Source organism: Pleurodeles waltl, chromosome 3_1, assembly GCF_031143425.1.
Source record: "Pleurodeles waltl isolate 20211129_DDA chromosome 3_1, aPleWal1.hap1.20221129, whole genome shotgun sequence".
NCBI classification, from domain to species: domain Eukaryota; kingdom Metazoa; phylum Chordata; class Amphibia; order Caudata; family Salamandridae; genus Pleurodeles; species Pleurodeles waltl.
In genome coordinates this window covers 2,001,359,769-2,001,380,430 of record NC_090440.1, presented here as the reverse complement: position 1 = coordinate 2,001,380,430, position 20,662 = coordinate 2,001,359,769, and the positions used below count along the sequence as shown (strand labels likewise).

General features: G+C 43.9%; 1 protein-coding gene across 5 annotated transcripts in view; it reads right to left on the bottom strand.

Moving 5' to 3' along the window:
* Positions 1-20,662, bottom strand: part of BRIP1 (BRCA1 interacting DNA helicase 1) — a 967,251-nt gene that overhangs the window by 337,111 nt on the left and 609,478 nt on the right. For all 5 annotated transcript variants that reach the window (XR_011201660.1, XM_069226443.1, XM_069226446.1 and 2 more), the window contains one exon: positions 5,978-6,139. Coding sequence is in view for 4 of the 5 variants with exons in the window: in XM_069226443.1 (XP_069082544.1) it covers positions 5,978-6,139 (162 nt within the window). In the remaining variant the exon portion in view is untranslated. The remainder of the gene's footprint in view (positions 1-5,977; positions 6,140-20,662) is intronic.

The window sequence follows — 20,662 nt, the reverse complement described above, 5'->3', positions numbered from 1 at the left end:
ACTGTCCCGGTGCGTACGGGCTGCTGAAACTATCGTTATTCCGAAACTTGGCCTTCAGAGTACCAGATGCGAAGAATACCTGCTGATATCCCTAACAAACTTATCCGCATGAATGAGGCCAATTCGTTCATCTATCCCATAGCTCCTCGCCCACAGACTATGCCCTCAGCACCCAGGCTGAGGGTACTCCTGTGGGACTATAAGTACCTAGGGGTGTTTCTCACCTTGAACAAAGCCCGCACGCACATATGGGTCCAACCTACAATCCCAAATCAATGGGCTAGCCAAGGATGCAAAATTTTGAGTCACTGTCCCTACTGGGGCACTCGTTTATTTTTAAGATGGTGCCCCCGCCGAGGCTTCGAAACCAGCTTCAGAATTATTCTGAAGTGGGGGCCTCACGGATATCTCTGGGAAAATGCTGCCGTCCCACACGTGGTGGAATCACTACTCCAGACTTACTCCTATACTTCCAGGCAGCCCACCTGCTAATCCTGAACAACTGGTGGTTCGACAGATTTGATGATCCAGTGTACGTGACTGAAGGGTGGATCATGGGTCGCTCTAATCTCCTGCATTTACTCTACAGGGGCGCACACCCCAATCAACTAACTTCCGCCACACAAGTCGTGCTGATTATGTGGACGGATGCATTCAAATCTATGGGCTGGGCCAATAAACTCAATCTAGAGACCCCTCTATGGTGAGGGAACTGATTTCCACAGTTCATAGCCCTTCGCAGTTTCTCCGCCTGGGACATCATAGGCATTTCGGTGCTGAGGGATGTCCTACATGATGGGTCGCTGAAGTTCTTCCAGAACCTGCAATCAGAATACACACTCCACCGTTCCCAATTCTTCTGATATATCTAACTCCAGCATGTCCTCCAGCCCTATATACAGTCAGTGAAGGTTAAACTTTTCCTGACTAACTTTAAGGAACATAAACTCTCAGACATATACTGTATGCTCCTCCGAAATATGCCAGACAATATGACGGGTGTGAGGGAGGTGTGGAAAAGGAATTTAGGCCCCCTGGATGATGAGGACCAGATTGAGGCGGTCACTACCTTTAGGGAGGTGGCAATCACCTTTCAGTTTTGCCTGATCCAATTTAAATAGCTACACCTCACATATCTCACCTGAGCTTGGTTGTTCAGGATGGGACTGATCCCTTCAAGCAATTGCTTGCGTTGCAACCACCCTAAGGGAAACTAACTACATACTTTCTGGCAGTGCCCCACTCTCTCTAACTTTTGGAACCAGGTACTGGAAACCATACATGGGATATTGGGATGGAATGTTTCCAGGGATCTCAAGCTAATCTTGTTACAGGTCACATAAAGGATGGAAGGAAATATATATCACAGGGCACTACTGTGGCTAGGTTTGGAGATTGCAAAACGTGACATAGCTCAGGAACGGAAAGCCATGACAGCTCTGTCTGTCACCAAATGGGCACAAACCACTGTATGGCCCTAGTACGTCCAATATACCTGGTGCGGGGCTGCCCCCAAAGGCATCAAAAATATTGAAGGGCTGGGCTGACCTTAGAGGCAATATATGAGAACCATGCCCGCCACCACCTTGGTCCATAAGCGGAGATCCACACTCTTGCAGAGGAGAATCAGATTAAACACCTGGGGATCTCCACTCGTTAAGCCCTTTTAGATGGGAACAAGCAGCTATAATTTGTATTTATGCCAGGATATGGCGTAGTATGATATTTTCTGTGTTATATTGCCAAAATGCTGCAGGTGCTCTGTATACTGTACCACATGTGGTAACAGTTTGGTTGCTACAAAAATCTTAGGTCCTTAGGGGTCTGCCGGGCAGTGGACTGGCAGCCCAACAAAGAGCTGCTGGATTATGAAGCAGGCCACCCTTGTTTGTGGGTTTGAGGGCTTTTGATTCAAATGAGAAATATTTCCATCAACCATTGTTACACTCAGGTACACTAGTTGTGTTTAACTGGAGTGCAAACAAGAATAGGCTACTCTATGATTATGGATTTTCTTGTCCTAGCCATATGGTGCCTGCAGGCTTTTTCTGGGTCACATGACTGGTTATAGGTGGCAGATGGTCTTTGTGTATTGCTCACAGACAGTGACATACTAGACAGACTAGGTGTGCCTCGATGGGTCATCATAGGCAGGATGGGTGGGGGTGGGAGGGCTGTGAATAGCTCCAATCACACTTCAAAAGACTGTGCTTTGCTCTCACATAAGAACTTCACACTAGCTAATTGCGCTTGCAGATAGACTGGTACCACGGCAGGGAGGCAGAAAATTCCAGACACTTTCGTGAAGAGAAGCCTTTAGAAGTTTCCACCTACTTCAAATGAGGCAACAGGTATAAAAATAGGACCCTGCAACCCACGCTTCAGATTACCTCTAGATCTGAGGATGACTCGGGAGAAGGACTGCTCTGCTGTCCTATTGCAAGAATGACTACTCTGCTGCAAGGATAACTGCTACGCTGCCTTGCTGCAAGAAGGAGTGGACCTGCACCTTAAACCCAGTCCCACCAGAGTGACTCCACGGGCAAGTTGGCTGGCCTCCTATTCTGAGCTACAGGGACACAACCAGGCGGCAACACCCTTAAACCCTGCACCTGGGCTCTGCCTGCTGTGAGTCTTAACCCCAAAGTGGTGCTTCCCCAGACCTTTGGAAGTGGAAATAAAGATGCTCTGCCAACCCACCTATGTCCCCAATCAGAACGGCCTCAGCAAGATGTAACCCGACACAGCCCTTGCAGTTTCTTATCAGAGCCGATGGAACTCGGTGCAGATCTTGCATCATTGCCCTCATAGATCCTCATCGGAACAAAAGCATCTCGATGCAGGACCCCACATTGCTTCTCGGAACCACAGCTACACAGCGCAACTCCCCACATCAAAGAGATAAGCTACAATTATCAGTGGCCTATCTTGGTCCCTATATACGGCCCACACTCCATCATGGTCAGCTTTTGTGCCGAGCTACCAGAGGTTTAGGCACAGGTTAATTTAGTGACTTCTGAGGTTCACACCTTCCTCAGGAAAAAACCCAATTTTTCACACATGCCAAGTTTTTTTCCACCAGATCCACAAATCCAATACTATAGAAACAAATCAATACGAGTATTCAATGAGCTCATAGTGAATGTAAAATAACTTTACTACTCAAGTTCTGCCATTTCTAGCAATCTTCCCAAAAAAAAAGTGCAGCAAAAAGTCGAAGTATGTAATCTTCAACTACCCTGTGAAACTTTAGAAATACTCCTGGAGAGGGCAAACAGTGTACATTGCGCTCCTCTGTTGTAATTTAATTCATCCGAAGGACAAGTCGGGGCAGTTTATATATCTGATTACAATGTCAGGGTCCTCGTAGTACAATCTTGGCTTTGATGCAGCAATATCAATTCGCTCACTAGGAACGAAGAGAGAACATAAGCACTGGAACAATATCCACGTCCTTTTTTCTGCATAATTTTCACAAAATACTGTTTTAAGCCTTTAAGCTTTGGAACCAATGTTAACTTGTCCTAGCTAGGGGCCAGGTGAGACTAGATACGGGCTAGAAACAAAAAAATAACGGTCTTTAAGCCATAATGAAAAAAAAACAATGATGTTCTCTAATTTTTGTTTCTAACATTAACACATGGAAGAATTCCTTGAAGTAAACAAAAATACATTCAAATGTAACTTTGGAAACTGGACACCTTGGGATGGAATCACTGCATAGGCACAGCAGATGAAAAGAAAAAGGGACGTAAACCATTTAGCTGTGGCTGATGTGGTGCACACGTTACATACATCACTGCTACCAGCTATCATTCTAAAATGTATAGGCTGAAGGTGAAAATCATCGACCTCTTTCGAAAACTGACTATTAGGATTGATTTGAGAAAAGCGATTTTTAAAAAGCAAGTCCATGAACCAACGAAGCTGATGGGCGTGCGGTGGTCGTGGTTAAAAGCCCACAGAGAGATTAGAGCAGGCTAGAGCGCTTGCACGCTCGACCCTAAAAAACAACCACAATAACTGGAGCGGCAGCACGTTATCAAATACTAGTAAAAGTCATTCTGTTTGTTACACAAAACAACTATGTTTGCAAACACCTACAAAACAGACCTATTAACTACCTACATTCGTTTTTGTGTTTGATAGTACAGACTAGTTGATACAGACACACGGAAAGGGATTTGTTAACATTAATCATTGGATTCCAACATATAAATTGTTGATTCTTCGGGATGTATCAAATTTAGAAATATATTAGCCAGGTTATCACTAGAAAAAAATTAAAACAAACCACACAGAGCTGCATTTGACTTGCTCCCAAACTTATTTAGGATATAATTATAGTGCATCATACTGCCCAAACTAAAATTAAAGTAATAGTAATCCCAACACGTATGTTTGGGTGCGGTTTTTTAAACTGAAAGGCACGTCAAAGTTCAAACATAATAGATCCTTTAAAATGTTGGGGTATTGAACTGTAATTGCTCTTGATGCACAAGTGTTGTGTCTTTTGTTTAATTATTAAAACGTTTCCTTTGTTGACCTTAATGTTTCAACAGAACACCTGCAAATGTGTAAAAGACCCAAGGAATCCCTAGCCTTTCCCATCACGGAGGGCCTTCAGTAGGAAAAAGGCTTTCAACTGATTTGGAAAGCTGGACATCATCTCAAGGGCAGGCAGTGCTGAAATCAGTAACTCCCATTCACCAAAGCATAATTGGGACCACTGGAATTATGCAGCCACAAATCTTTCCACATAATGAAGGCTTTGCAACACTTCCCACATAGCCCACCATCTGCAGAATAATTTTCAAATTTCAACAAAATGAAAATTGTTTCTAGCTCAAACAAATCTAAAGTTACTTAAGAAAGGGCTACATGTAGTGGAAGATCCTTTGCAAAGGTTAACTGCTCAAATTTTAATTGCTAATTACTATATTCAGGTCTTAAAGCGGTACTAGTAAAGTGACTTGGTTAACCATACAGTATTATTGTTTGTTAAACTGACAAATTAGCAAACTAACACTGCCGTAGAATTTACAGCGCATAATTCACCTTTTTGTGTCACATAATTTCATTGGCCTTGCACATAATTTGGTCTTCCACTGATGCATAACTCCTGTAGCCCTTATTATAAACTTTTAACACCATTGAATCATATGAGCAAATCTTTTTAAGCTAACCCTATATTTTTCCAGATCATTTTAAAAATGTGTCGATCATATGCAACATACAACTTTCACCTTTCTTAGCCAAGGGATATTTAAAAGTGCAGCCAGTGCCTACTCTGTGCAAGTAGGTGAAGGTGACTGGCACCAGCACTCATTTGTGTAAGTCAAGACTTATTTTTCATTATCAGACTTTGACCAGGAGAAAGACAGAGAAAGGCTACCGGTTGAGAAGCGAATCACCTTCAAGCTTCTCACCCACATGTACAAGGCCATACAGAACGCAGGACCAGTACCACCGCGTCTCCTTCCACACCTCTGCCAGATCCCTCCGTTCCGCCCAGATGGCCTTGGACACCGTCACTCGCATCTGCAAAACCACCACCGGACGATGATCTTTTATCTACACTGCAGCAAAGGGCTGGAACAACCTCCCCATGCATGTCAGACAAAGCCCGTCGCTCACCATCTTCAGGAAGAACCTCAAGACGCGGCTCTTCGGATGAGGCCCCTCCCCCTCAGGCCTTGAGACCCTCACGGGTGAGTAGCTGCGCTTTATAAATACTGATTGATTGATTAAAAGACAGAAAAGAGAGGAAGAGAAAGGAGGAAGAGAAGTGACAAATGGAGAAAGCATGGACTAAAAAAACTGCAAAACTAAGATAAACAGACAGGAAAGTATGGTGGAGGAAGAAAGAGGCAAGAGGTGGAATTAAGAATAGGCAGTCTTGGTATTTGCATACGCATAACATTAAACAGTTTAAAATTAACTACTGCTCGTCATTTAAAAAGGATGTCCTCCTTACCTTATAAGAAGGTAGAAAACAGAGAACACCGTGGCTCACAGTTTGGCAAACGGAAAGCAGAAGAGCACCAACTTCATCCTGGAAATCGAAGGTCTCTGTGTGCTGGAACGTGGCGCACAATTTCCGCCCTTTTGGACCTGCCCCGATTGTGCCAACCCAAACCTGCCAAATCGAAATATAAATGTTACATGAGATGCACAATCAAAATGTAAAATGATAAACAAGAAAATCAAGAAGGAATTTCCAAGATAGTTTAAGTAAATATATAATAGAGTCATGGTATATAATGGTTATATCAAAAAAGTAGCACAATCATTACTTATTTTACAAACCAGTTGAAATATCAAGACTATTTTTAAATGATGTATTTGAATATTAAATATAAAGTGATGTGTTAATTATCTTTAACAAATGAGGATTACAGCCTAGGATTAAGACTGGGTTAATATAAGGGTTAGTGTGTCAGGGTTGGGGCAAATGATGCACTGAGGAGTACGGTAAGGGTAATTGATGATGTAAGGGAAGGAGGTGGGCTCAGGGTTGGGATAACTGATGAGGTTAGTGGAAGGTGTGCTTAGGGTAAGGGCAACCAATACGGTTAGGGGAAGGGATATCTATAAGGAATGATTTACCAAAAAGCATAGATCCGTTTTAGGGATGAGGTTGTGTAAGGCTGGTGTAAGGGTTAGGTTAAGGGCAGAGTTATGTTTGGGGTAAGGGACAAGGGATGGGGCTAGGGTGAATGGGTAGGGACTACATTGTAAGAGAGGGCATGAGGGGTAAATGTCATCATTTTAACTCTACGTCTTTGTATGTGTAATTAAATGCACTGAGTCAAAACTTTAAACTATAACCGTTACAGGTCTACATTTTTACACTGTTTTTGTATGGGACTTTTCCGGATGAAATCTCGCACCTCCCGTATACTGAACGGGCACCTAAACGCAAACAACTTTGCAAATTAGACACTAACTACAATCCAAACCTTAAAGCTAATATTCCTCATAACTTATTCATGCATCTCAAATCGATAGCTAGTTGGCCAAATAAGAGCTTCATTAGACTGACAAATGTTACTAAACTGACCCTAAATAGATCCTCACAAAGTTAATCTTCTTATCTTTATCCGACTTCCGAAATGCCAAGCATAGACCCTAAAATTGCTACAACTGTCTCAAAAATTCTCCAAAGCTAGCCCAAAGCTTTTACATCCCTTTATTTGCTGCACCTCAAATGAATGCTGATTCATTTTAAACTGCTCCAAATTACTTACATATCTGCCATAATTGTTAACCCACAAATTCTTTATGATTGGTTGCAAAAAGTAACATTTTCTAATAGTGAAGGTTGTATAAAGTTTCTATTACTGTTCCTTTTTGCAGCATTTGTACATACTTTATTGGTCGCCTTCAAAATGTATGCAGTCCCTAATCTCTAAATCATAGATAGGTAAAAAGTGATTTATGGGATGTTTTTCACCTTGAGATTCTGAATTACTTCATAGACAAGTCGAGCTGCACATTTGCTGCCTATCAGATGTCACTCATTACTGCTGGGTAAAGCATATACCCATAATTCACTGTTAACCATCTATAATTCTATAGTTTATGTATGGCGCTGGTAAAGAGCCACTCCCGTGAACAGCTGGATTTAAATCCAGTAACGCACTGCTGTGACCCATCAACAGTTGTTAACAAAAGCTGTTACGTACTGTTACTATTTCATAGAGGAATTTCAGGCTACCCGACAGTGCAAAGAGCCCGGAGGGCAGTGAGCAGGAGGGCACAAGGATTGGTGGAGGTGGGTGGCAGAAGGCAGGCATTTGTTTTTTTAATTTGGCACAGGGAGGAGAGAAGAGGCTGTGCAGAGCTCCTTACTTTACTCTGTGTATCAGATGAACGCTGGGACAGGTCATTTTGAAGGCCACCTAATGCATATAATTACAGACAAGAAAAAAGTGAATTACAGGAGTGTTTTTCACCTCAGGATTCTGAGTAACATATAAAAAACTCAAGCTTCGCTCCTGCTGTTTGATGTCACTCAGAACCTCTGGGTGAAAAACATCCCCGAAATTAAGTTACCCTTCTATAACTCTATATACATGGTAGTGCACACTGCATAGGTTAATAGCTGGTAAGCACTTCAGAGAGCTGCGAGCAGGGGGAGGAGGTGTAAACTACAATTACTACCCAGACCATGGTGCTGTGGAAAAACAGCAGTTACACATACAAGTACGTACATTTCATAGGAAGCTCATAGTAATAACAGATGGGGCCATATACATCTGTGGTGACTGCATCAAGCAGAGAGGAAGAGGAGGAGGGTGTTGACAGGACCCAACATTGTGCCTGAGATCCATTGGGATGGCAGCTGGGGTATATGACTATGAAATAAGTTACTTACCTGTAACTGTGGTTCTCCGGTATTGGATACTTTCATAGATTCACATGCTTAAATCCATCCCCGTTGTCGAGATGAAAGTCCCCGGTGTAATACAGAAGCTATGCTCAAGGGCATATACAAAGTAAGTGCATTAGGCCTTAAAATTAGAAACATATCACAGTCGTTTTGTAAAAATAAAAGGACCAAACTCCAATGTCAACCAATCAGATCACACCACCCTCTAGAACCCTCCTGTGAGGAGCTGCCTTCCCTCAGATTTTCCAAGCCCTAGTGCTGCACTGTGAATAATACTGAGGGAATGAAGGTGAGCTCCCCAGGGTCGCATGTGAATCTATGAAAGTATCCAATACTGGAGAACTACAGTTACAGGTAAGTAACTTATTTCTTACTCCAGTATTGGAACTTTCATAGATTCACATGCTTAAATCAGAATAGTAAGCAGTGAATAACACATTTTCAACATGTTTAATAGCAACAAAGCATTCTATATGTGAAAGAGCGTGACAACATACTCTTAAGCTTTCTTGCAGTCCACAGTCTGAAAAGCATAAAGAAATTACTTTTACAGAAAATGTGAGATAATACAAAACAAGCGGATGGAGGGACTAAAAATGGCTCACCTTCATTGGAATAGATTTCTGAGGACTGCTTGCCCAACCGCTGCATGTTGAGGCGACTCCGTGTCCAGGAAATTGTGCTGCGTGAAAGTATGAGCTGTCTTCCATGTTGCAGCACGACAGATGTCCTGTACTGAAACACCTGCGAACAGTGCACAGGATGTAGATATTGATCTGGTGGAATGTGCTCACACACTTACATGCAATGGTCTACCTGCCTTCTGATGGCAGAAAACAAATGTGTCCTTAATCCAACGAGAAATAGTCTGTTTAGTTACAGGGTGCCCTCTTCTAGAAGTACTGAACGCTATGAATAGCTGGTTAGTCTTCCTAAAGTTTTTCGTTCTGTCCAAATAAAATTTGATGCATCTTTAAAGATTGAGTGAATGCAGTGTTCTTTCCGCAGTAGTTTGGGGATTCGGGAAAAAATACTTTAGCACCACTGGCTCATTAATATGAAAATCCAAAGGCATCTTAGGGATGAATTGGGATTGGTGTGCAGGATCTCTCTATCATTTTTGAATTGCAAGAAAGGATCCTGTATTGTGAAAGCCTGGATTTCACTGACCCTTCGTGCCGAAGTAAGGGCGAGGAGGAGAGCCACCTTCCATGTGAGGTACTTGATGTCTGCCCTGTGAACATGCTAAAAGGGCTCCATCATGAGCTGGCCGAGGACGATGTTAAGTTGTCATGCTGGAGGCGTGGCTTTAACCAGAGGAAAGGATCTGAGAAGACCCTTCAAGAATTGCTTCATTAATCTCAGAGAACATAAGGATGGTTTGCCTGGTACTCTCCTATATCAGGAGATATATGCTAGATGGACTGATGGACGCATGGGCAAGCCCTGGTGTGCTAGGTGTTAGAAGTATGGTAACACTGTTTCCGGGGCGGAGGAGATAGGGTGTATATTCCTAGCTTCGTACCACAAACAAAATAGTTTCTACTTCAGGTGGTACGTTTTATTCGTGCTATCTGCCCGTGCTTTAGCCAGTCCCTGCAATCATTTGGTATGTCTAAGCGGCTGAATTTGTTGAATTCAGGAGCCATGCCGATAAGCTAAGAGACTTGGGATCTGGCTGTCTGACTTGTTTCCCAATGAGCAGCTCCCGGAATTGGTTTGATCCAGATGGGTGGACATGAGGACAGTAGAAGTAACTCCTTGTACCAATGTTGACGTGGCCATGCTGGAACTATCCGAATTATCTGGCAGGGCTCCAACTTAATTTTCCTGATTACCCTTTTGAGGCGAGGGATTGGAGGAAAGGCGTATGCATAAATCCCTGATCATGCGATCGAAAATGCATCCCCCCACGATCCTTGTTGGTGATGCCAAATTGCGTAATATTGGCATTTGGCATTCTGGGAAGTCGCGAACAGCTCCAGATTCGGTCTTCCCCACTGGTCGAATATTCCACCCATTGTCCGATGGTCTAATTCCCACTTATGAGGGGATGTTGCCAACCTGCTCAATGAATCCGTGATGGTATTTGTGGACATGCTCTGCTGTTATGAGCACCAAGTGCTGGATACACCAGTTCCATATGGTCTGCGCTTCTCGAGATAGCAGGTGTTAACGTGTTCCTCCTTGCTTGTTGAGATAGCGCATTGTGGTGGTCTTGTCCATTCTGACAAGCAGCAATGATCCTTGAATTCTTGGGAGGAAGGCTTGGAAAGCATAATACACTGCTCTCAGCTCTAGAAGGTTGATGTGAAAGAGATGGTGAGAAGGGGGCCATTTGCCGCTCACCCAAAGGTCCTGCAGACATGCACTCCATCTGGTCAGTGACGTGTCTGTTACGGTCAGTGGAGGAGTCTGTGGCAAGAAGTGCAGACCCTGTGAAATGTTTTCGGTACTGTCCACCAATCGAGAGACGCTACAATGAGCGGTGTTGTGTGGATCGTGTCCTCAAAGGTTCCTTGTACTTGCTTCTATTGTTTGTCAAGATCCTCTTGAAGTGGACGCACGTGAAGTCGACAGTGAGGAATGAGGCTTTTACACGATGACATAATCCCTAGTAAGGATTTGTTCTTACAAACCGAAATAAAGTTTTTTCTTTGGATTCGCTTCGCTAGGGAGATTAACTTGTTTTGCCTGTCCAGTGTTGGGTAGTCTTTGGTCTGTTGTGTGTCCAATATAGCCCCTAGGAAGGCTAACCGAGTCGAAGGTTGGGGGAATGATTTTTCCCAGTTTAGAGCAAGGCCAAGTCCTTGAAAAGGCATAGGGTCGCCTTGACGGTCTTGCGCGTATACTAGACGTCGGAAGCTTTCACTAGCCAGTCGTCTAGATAAGGAAAAATCCGGTGCCTCTTTCTTCATAGGTAGGCTGCGACTGGGGCCAAACATTTGGTGAAGATTCTTGGTGCCGAAGGAAAGGACCTTGAATTGGAGGTGTTTGCCGTTCACCATAAATCTTAAGAACTTCCTGTGTAGTGGATGAATTGGAATATGGAAATACGTGTCTTGAAGGTCCAAAGATGCCATGTAGTCTGCTCTGTTTAGAAGTTGTAGGATGTCTTGTAGGGTGACCATTCAGAATGTTTGTTTTTTGAGGTATTTATTTAGCTCCTGCAAGTCTAAGATTGGTCTCCATAAGCAAGATTTCTTCCAAATGAGAAAAAAGCGGGAGTAGAAACCCTCCCCTCTCTGGGAATATGGAACAACTTCTATGGCTCCTTTGCTCAGCATGGTTTCCACTTCTGAGCTGAGCAGAAGAAGATGTCTTTGTCAAGCCGGGAGTGGAGGCATTAACGGGGGAATCTGAATTAACTCTAAGAGATGTCCAAATTGAATTACATCCAGCACCCATTTGTCCTTGGTTATTTGTCGCCGGCATTGGATATGATGTTTTAATATTCCATGGAAGACTGGAGGGGAAGAGTGGGGGAGAACCGGCTGGAGGCAGTCATTGTCTACGGGCAGTCTCTTTAGATTGTCGTCCAGGCTTACTTTTGTGATAGGGCCTTGAGTAAGCTGCGGGGGCGGCTGTCTCTGCTGATACTGTGGTCTAGAAGCCTGGAAAGTGGTGGAGTACGATGGATATCTATAGTGCTGATATCCTCCACGAAATGAAGGTTGTCCCCTGCCCCTGGCTCCATAAAAGGCAGTTTCCTGTACTGCAGAGTGCCTAATGATCTTGCTGTTTCAGTGTCCGACTTTATAGCCTGGAGCGCATCATTGACGTGCTTCCCAAAGAGCGCCTCTCCGTCATAGAGAAGATCTAAAATTTTCGTCTGAGCTTCGGGTAAAAAATTAGTGGCTTGAGCCAGCTCTGACGTCTTAAAACAGCTGACCCAGCAAGCAGCCTAAAGCCCATGGCTGCAATATCAAATGCGCAATCAATTTCCGCTGAAGAACATTGTCCCTCCATTAGCACCTTTTTTGCTTCCATCTTGGTACCTTCTGAGAGTTCCACCAAACATTGAGACACGTCTGACCAGAGCTGTCTATCGTATCTACCAAGGAGCGCTCAAGAATTGGCAGTTCTTACTACAATGTCAGACATTGAGGAAAAACGCTTTCCAATGTTATTCAGGAGTCTCCCCTCTTTATCTGGTGATGTGGTTAATGGTGGAAGGGTTCCTAGAATGCAGTTGCGCCGCCTGCGAGATTACAGAGTCCGGTTTCGGGTGGCCTGTGAGGCAAGCAGGAGCATCATCTGTCGACTTCTATTTTGTGTCTAACCTAGGCAGAACTGCAGGAACCGTTGCAGGATTCTGCATTATCTTCAGGCCCTGGCTCCAAACATGGTTGATTATTGGGATAGCCCTAATTGTTTTTCTGTGAGGATCCTTGAAATCCTACAGGAAACAATGCTGTTGAGTAGCAGGCATTGGTAGATCAAACTGCGTGGCTGCTCTTTCTAGCAGGTTATGAAAGCCCGCAATATCCTCCGGAGGAGAGTCCACAATAGGTGTCGCAAGAGAGGCAGGTGCTAGAATAATATAGTCATCCCATTCATCGTTCATTGTATGAATCTCTCCTTCCTCAGCATCTTCATCGGAAGAGGCTTGCCCCTGCGCAGGCATAGATTGAGGAGAAGCTTGAGGCCTAGGCGGGGTTAAAGGTTGCGGTTGTTTAAACTGCTGAGGGGTTGGTGGTATAGCAGGAATTGTCAGCTGGTGCCCCGATGCAGGCATTGGCGGAAAAAGCTCCCTATAATCTGCCAGCATTCCTTGCAAATCCGACACCAAGCCGGGAGGGATACCCACCAACCCTGGTTGTTGCTGCTCGTAATAGTGCTGGTCATAATAAGAGTCATCATCATCTGAATACTCCTGACACTTGACCCGTAACTGAAATGGACTGCTGGCCACCCCATAGAGTCTATCCTCTTCTGAGTCATCTTCGTCCAACAAATGTGAAGATAGTGGGCTGGAGACCTTTCTAGGAGATGTAATTGAGGGGGTTAAGTGATGTTTTTTGGCTTTCCTTTGACTAGTCTGCTCTGTTGATGAGAACAGAGCTAAGGTAGAAGCTCTGTGTCTTTGCTGTTATCTTGATCGTCAACAAGAGGTGAGATGTCATCGACGGGGGCGGTGTTGACAAAGTGATAGTTGACGGAGGCACCGTCGACGGAGGCACTGTCGACGAGAGTGCCAACGGAACAAGTGTCGTCGACGGTTCAAATGTCGACGAGAGTGCCAACGGAACAAGTGTCACAGACGGTTGAGACGTCGACTACGAGGCTGTCGTCGGTTCAATCGTCGTCAGTAAGGGACGGTGGAAGAGCTGACAAGTGTTCCGTCAACTGAAGCGTCGACGGTAGGATTGTCGACGAGACGAGCCACGTCAACAAAGACTGCTGTGACGGCGAAGAGGTGAGGCGTGCCGTTGACATGGATGACCAGACTGTCGACGAGGATTCAGTAGTTGCCGCTGACATAGATATTGTGACGACGGTAGACTATGTCGTTAAGGCATGGGCCGTCGATGGTGTTACCATCAATGATGGTCCAGTCGACGTGCAGAGGCTGGCTTTTTGAAAGTATGTTTTAGCCTGAAAGGTGGTGTAGAGGGCGAAGAGACAGCTTTCTTTCCAGATTTCAACTCTGAAGCTTTTGATTTTCCCTTTTTTGATGGGCTACATATTTTTGAGGACATCTCAGATGATTTCTTTAAAGCTTTTTTAGGTGGTTCCTGAGTGCGTGACATTTCCTCAGACTGTCTCTTCACAGGTGTCTTGATGACAGACACAGAAATGGAGGCACTAGACTCATCAGAAAGCGGATTGTCTCTGGACTTTAATTTCTGTAGCCAAATAAGAAGACGACCCTCTCTGCCCTTTAGGGTTTTAGTAGAAAATTTCCTACATACCTTGCAGTCTCTAGTTTTATGGTTAGGATAGAGACAGTAAATGCAGTCCTTATGCTGGTCATCCACATGTAGCCTCTTCTTCATGCAGGTAGCACAGGCTCTAAAAAGCCCTTTCTTAGGTGTCTCTGAAATGGCTATCAGGTTGAAGCGTCAAGAAAAAGTGGGGGGATTAGGAGGAATAAAGGTCCAGTGTATATCCTCCAAGATAAGCTAAATAATAACGTAATACACTGTTCCTAAGTAAAGCCAGGGGACTGTAGGATGAGTGCTCTAGGATCCCATAAATCAGGAGCACGAGTCCTCACACACCCGATTGGGTGTCATGCTTCATCATCGGACAAGCTCCTCGTCAGACTGGCGCTGCAATATCTGACGGGCACCACCCAATGGGGGGCTCTTTGCCGGAGATCTTTTCGATGATGCCGCTCTTGCCCTCAAGTCGGTAAAGGGGGAAGACAACGCGGAGGGTTGGGAAAGGGATATAAAATTGACTCTGGACCCGGTATCGTATTGGCTTTTTATTCTATTAATGGCGGGTAAAGGTCAAGATTAAAAAACTCAACAAAAGAGTGAAACAGAGGTAATGCTCAACCACTCTTTCACTGTATATGACATAGTGGTGGGTCAAGAAACTACAGGACCCCATCTCTGTATTGGGTCGACATGTTTCGCGTCTCAGTGGTCCATATGGATCCGGTGACGCTTCCTCAGGACCTAGTATAAAAGAAAACTCCTCCAACTATAAGCTGAATTAGCTAATAAGAAATCAGGACTGACAGTCAAGACAGTAGATAACGTCAGTCACTTACAGTCATACTTTGTGGCCATAGGTTCAGTTCCTATTCGTCGCCCTGGAAAACAACAATATATTAATTGCAGAATACATGAAAGCTAAGTGCGTGACAAACTGAGTGGCAAACGGTGATGGTGTGGTGATAACAAGTCCATGCCAAAAGGAAAAAAAGAAGAAGAGAGACTGTGTATATATGCTTACCCTCCCATTGAGAGTAAGGGCTTCCTGGGATCACGCGGACCTACAACCAGATGCGTATACCAAACTATTCGTTGCATAGGAAGCAATAAAACATAGGGGTGAATCACATTGATTGAAATAAAAACAATGTACATACCCCTGTAACATTAAAAAGAAAGTCACAGTATTAACTCTCATGTAGAAATCTCAATGAATATCAAGTTACACACTAGGGACTTAAAAATTGCTTCAAAATAGTGTTATAGAAGGGATAATACATTAGAAAGTCCCATAATCTATCTTCATTCATAGTTACAAGAGCTATCACAGCGCGTAAAAAATGATTAGGGTTGATAAAATCTATTAGCAAATAAATGCGTACATGATTGGCAGCATCACTAAGGTCAGTGAGCTAATCACTTGGCACAACACGAAGCTCGGATGTTAACAAACTCTAATAGTAAAGGTCCCAAGTGTCTGCAGGCAAGCTGGTTCTCGAGCGTAACAAAGCTAACACTCGAATCGGGTTATTTGTTAAAAAATTCCACACAAGTATAGCGGCGGACAAAGTACACTTACTTCAGGTGTCTTGGTTGCGAGTAGGGGCACCTACCCTCGTCGCGCTCCCGGAGTTAACTGGGAGACGCGACCGGGGCTGTATTTCAAGTCCGCGCTTGAATGGAAAACAAGGCACCGGTGTGCGCGTTGCCGGGAGATGCTGACGCGTCCCCGGCAGTGCGGCCGGTCATCACAATAGAAGAAGGACTCAGCAACCTCAGAAAACATAAGTCGGAGGTGGCGGCCATTATTAAGAGGAGAGCCCATATGTTGATACAGGGGTGACAAGTAGTCACCACGTCAGCCTATTAAGCAAGCTATTGAGATGAAGCTCATCTCAATAGAAATACAAGCTGTGTGTTGTAGTCTAAAAACTGTCGTTTCATCTCAATAGCTTGCTTAATAGGCTGACGTGGTGACTACTTGTCACCCCTGTATCAACATATGGGCTCTCCTGATTAGCTCACTGACCTTAGTGATGCTGCCAATCATGTACGCATTTATTTGCTAATAGATTTTATCAACCCTAATCATTTTTTACGCGCTGTGATAGCTCTTGTAACTATGAATGAAGATAGATTATGGGACTTTCTAATGTATTATCCCTTCTATAACACTATTTTGAAGCAATTTTTAAGTCCCTAGTGTGTAACTTGATATTCATTGAGATTTCTACATGAGAGTTAATACTGTGACTTTCTTTTTAATGTTACAGGGGTATGTACATTGTTTTTATTTCAATCAATGTGATTCACCCCTATGTTTTATTGCTTCCTATGCAACGAATAGTTTGGTATACGCATCTGGTTGTAGGTCCGCGTGATCCCAGGAAGCCCTTACTCTCAATGGGAGGGTAAGCATATATACACAGTCTCTCTTCTTCTTTTTTTCCTTTTGGCATGGACTTGTTATCACCACACCATCACCGTTTGCCACTCAGTTTGTCACGCACTTAGCTTTCATGTATTCTGCAATTAATATATTGTTGTTTTCCAGGGCGACGAATAGGAACTGAACCTATGGCCACAAAGTATGACTGTAAGTGACTGACGTTATCTACTGTCTTGACTGTCAGTCCTGATTTCTTATTAGCTAATTCAGCTTATAGTTGGAGGAGTTTTCTTTTATACTAGGTCCTGAGGAAGCGTCACCGGATCCATATGGACCACTGAGACGCGAAACATGTCGACCCAATACAGAGATGGGGTCCTGTAGTTTCTTGACCCACCACTATGTCATATACAGTGAAAGAGTGGTTGAGCATTACCTCTGTTTCACTCTTTTGTTGAGTTTTTTAATCTTGACCTTTACCCGCCATTAATAGAATAAAAAGCCAATACGATACCGGGTCCAGAGTCAATTTTATATCCCTTTCCCAACCCTCCGCGTTGTCTTCCCCCTTTACCGACTTGAGGGCAAGAGCGGCATCATCGAAAAGATCTCCGGCAAAGAGCCCCCCATTGGGTGGTGCCCGTCAGATATTGCAGCGCCAGTCTGACGAGGAGCTTGTCCGATGATGAAGCATGACACCCAATCGGGTGTGTGAGGACTCGTGCTCCTGATTTATGGGATCCTAGAGCACTCATCCTACAGTCCCCTGGCTTTACTTAGGAACAGTGTATTACGTTATTATTTATCAGGTTGAAGCACCTACTTTGGAAGAACTTTTGAAGAGAAAAATAATCCAAGTCTCCTCAGAAAAGTATGTCGGAGAGAAAACTGAGCAGAGCTCAGAGGTGACTCCTAAGCACGATGTGTGGTGGAAAATCTGAGGGAAGGCAGCTCCTCACAGGAGGGTTCTAGAGGCTGATGTGATCTGATTGGTTGACATTGGAGTTTGGTCCTTTTTGACAAAACGACTGTGATGTGTTTCAAATTTTAAGGCCTAATGCACTTACTTTGTATATGCCCTTGAGCATCGCTTCTGTATTACACCGGGGAGTCCCATCTCGACAACAGGGAAGGATTCAAGCATGTGAATCTATGAAAGTTCCAATGCTGAAGTAACGTCTGGTACACAGTTGTGTTACATTTGGACACACTGATTTTAGCAAGACAACCTTTCTAAAACAACCCTTTTCTAAAAATGCACAAAAGAAATGCACTGATCTCAAAAAACACACCTGACACGCCTTCCATGAGGGAGTGGAAAAAGCGACGCCCGAAAGTGCTCAATAAACTGAACTTTACACGTCAATATGGAAAACCTTCAAATTATTCTAATATAAATTGTTTCTGTTATACCTAACATATGCTGTAAACCCTAGAAAAATATAATGTGCCTAACAGCACATGAACCATGATAAACCGCAATAAAGATCTCTGCCACCATGTGCACTGGGTCTTTATTGTGCTCTAATGGGGTCCATTAAAAGTACATAAACTAAACAAATAATTTAAAAGATTTTTTTTTTTAGTTTTCATCTGAAAAGCATCGGGGTAGGTGCACTGCAGATGTGTTGGGTAGGTGTTTCCACCAATGTTCCTGCTGCAGGTTCTAGTCCATTTATTTTAGCTTGTTTACTGAATTTCTGATGTGCTCTTAACCAAAGGGCTGAAGTGAACAAATTGTCAAGACATAATGAGCAGGAGAAAGATAATGTAAGAGAAAAACAAAACGGCAAGTAAAATGGTTAAACTGATGGGGAAATACAATCTAACGAGATGAACTAAGTCTATTTTTGAAAACAAAAACAGATTGACTCTAATAGCTGGTATCATTATCTCAGAGGCATAAGGGGGACGAGAACAATGCAAAAGCACTTCACCAGCAGAAGTGCACTATGGCCTGGCTGATGGAACCTCTGCACACCAATACCCTAAATACATTTGAAAATGACGCGCAGATAGTGACATTTGAAAAAAGCATTAAGTAGATCATCAAGGAAAAACGAGAAAAAAAAGTAGGTGGGTGACCAGAAGTGATGAGTCCCAGAAAACTGACCAGAAGAATAAAGGATAAGCCAACACGAAAGAACAGCATATTGAGGAAGGCGAAGAAGAGCAATAATACAGAAGAGAGAGAACCAAAGCCTGAACAAGAAGTTATAAGCAAGGACAGGTTCGAATCGCCTTGATGTAGCACAACTGAGAACAGCATGTGCAGGCAACCTTAAGGATCAGCCAAAGGTGAAGCCTTAGTTAACATCAGCGACAGATGGGGTACATAAAGCACAAGAAGGAAATCAAAGGAGCAAATAAAAAAGTCTCAGATGTAAGAAAGAAGTCATTTTTGTCTTGGGGGGAATAATGGTGTGACAACAATAAATACGGATATGAACGGACGAAATATCGATCTGCAACAATATGGACTCCATAATATGACTACCTGTGTACCACCAAAGTAAGCAGTTATGAAGTTATAGAAACTAAATGCTATATACTTTCAATTACAATAGTCTGTATTGTTGTAAGTCAATATTAAAACTACATACTGTGCTAGAAAGTCAAAGTGAAAAGCCATCAGGCATCAATACCTGTGAAACAGGCAGGGCGTCTGGCATGAGGAGCATTGGTAAGTGATGGGAAAGCTGTGACTAGTAGCTTGTTTCATGCGCAGCACAGAGGAAAAGATGGCTTGATTTAAAGGTCCAGCAAACATCTCTACAATATTTTATTTTAACAAAATGGAAATAACCAAACTTCTACGTTATTGTAAATCAGAGCTCCAGAATGTTAGTGTTTTGGGAGGCAATGCTTCAAAATAAACCTTGCCTCTTAGTTGTTCAGACAGGAGGCATCTGACACAGATTTGTCAAATGGTGCCAAAGTTATCAGCAAGCCAAAAAATCTATTTCCTATGGTAACTAGGTCTTAACTATAACTATACAGAGTTGACTGCCACTGGTGTGCATGCCCCACAGACAGGGTTTCTTGAATCAGTATCAGAGGGGGAGTGGCAACTAGCATTGGTTAGATCTGGAGGGACTTTGTGGTTGTGATGGTGTCCTGCAAAGTCTTGGTAGAGGTCCTAGGCCTACAGATGCTCCCCCCCTTGTCAACCTCACTGGATGCTCGCCGATGTGTGCTTAATTGGTGATAGTCTGAGTGATTCTCTGTGTCCTCTTGGCAGGGGGACTAGCTGTCAGGCGACTTGGCCCTTGCGTATCTGTCTTGGCATTCTGAGCCAGCAAGGCATCATGGGCAAGGACAGGACACTTCAGAACATGCAGCAAACGAAAATGGACCAGTTCACGGTCCCTAGGGAAACAAGACGACAGCAGGTGAACAGAAAGGGGGGTCTGCAGGAGCTTAGATCCTGGCGGTCATTGAGGCTTCAAGCACTATGGTGCAGGGGAAAATTGAGGCCATCGCCTGGATGTTAATCTACTGCAGGCAGATGTTCGCAAGGTGTTGGAGCGGAATGGCAGGTGTAAGACTTACAAGAGGAGATGAGGATGCTGAACGCCATGGTGGTGGCTCTGGAAACTCAGGCACGGAGGCTGGAGATGAGGACCGAAGATCTGGAGGGTTAGTCTTGCAGATGTAACCAGAGATTTGTATGGTTCCCCCAAAAAGGCTGAGGTCAATACACCAGAACTGTTCCTGGAGAGCAGGGTGCAGTCAAAGCTCCGGGACGCTGATCTATCACAGTTCTTTGTGGTGAAATGGGCCCACAGGTCCCTGCCCCCACCCCCTCCCACACCCTTGCTGCTGCTTGGAAGTGCCCAAGAACCATCATTATAAAACTCCTCAATTACAAGGACTGGGACACAATTTTGCAGGAAATAAGATGGAAAGGTGACCTTAACTATGAGAATCAGGTGATCAGGATATTCTTGGATTATACCCGAACTGTCCAACAGCAGCAACAAACATTTA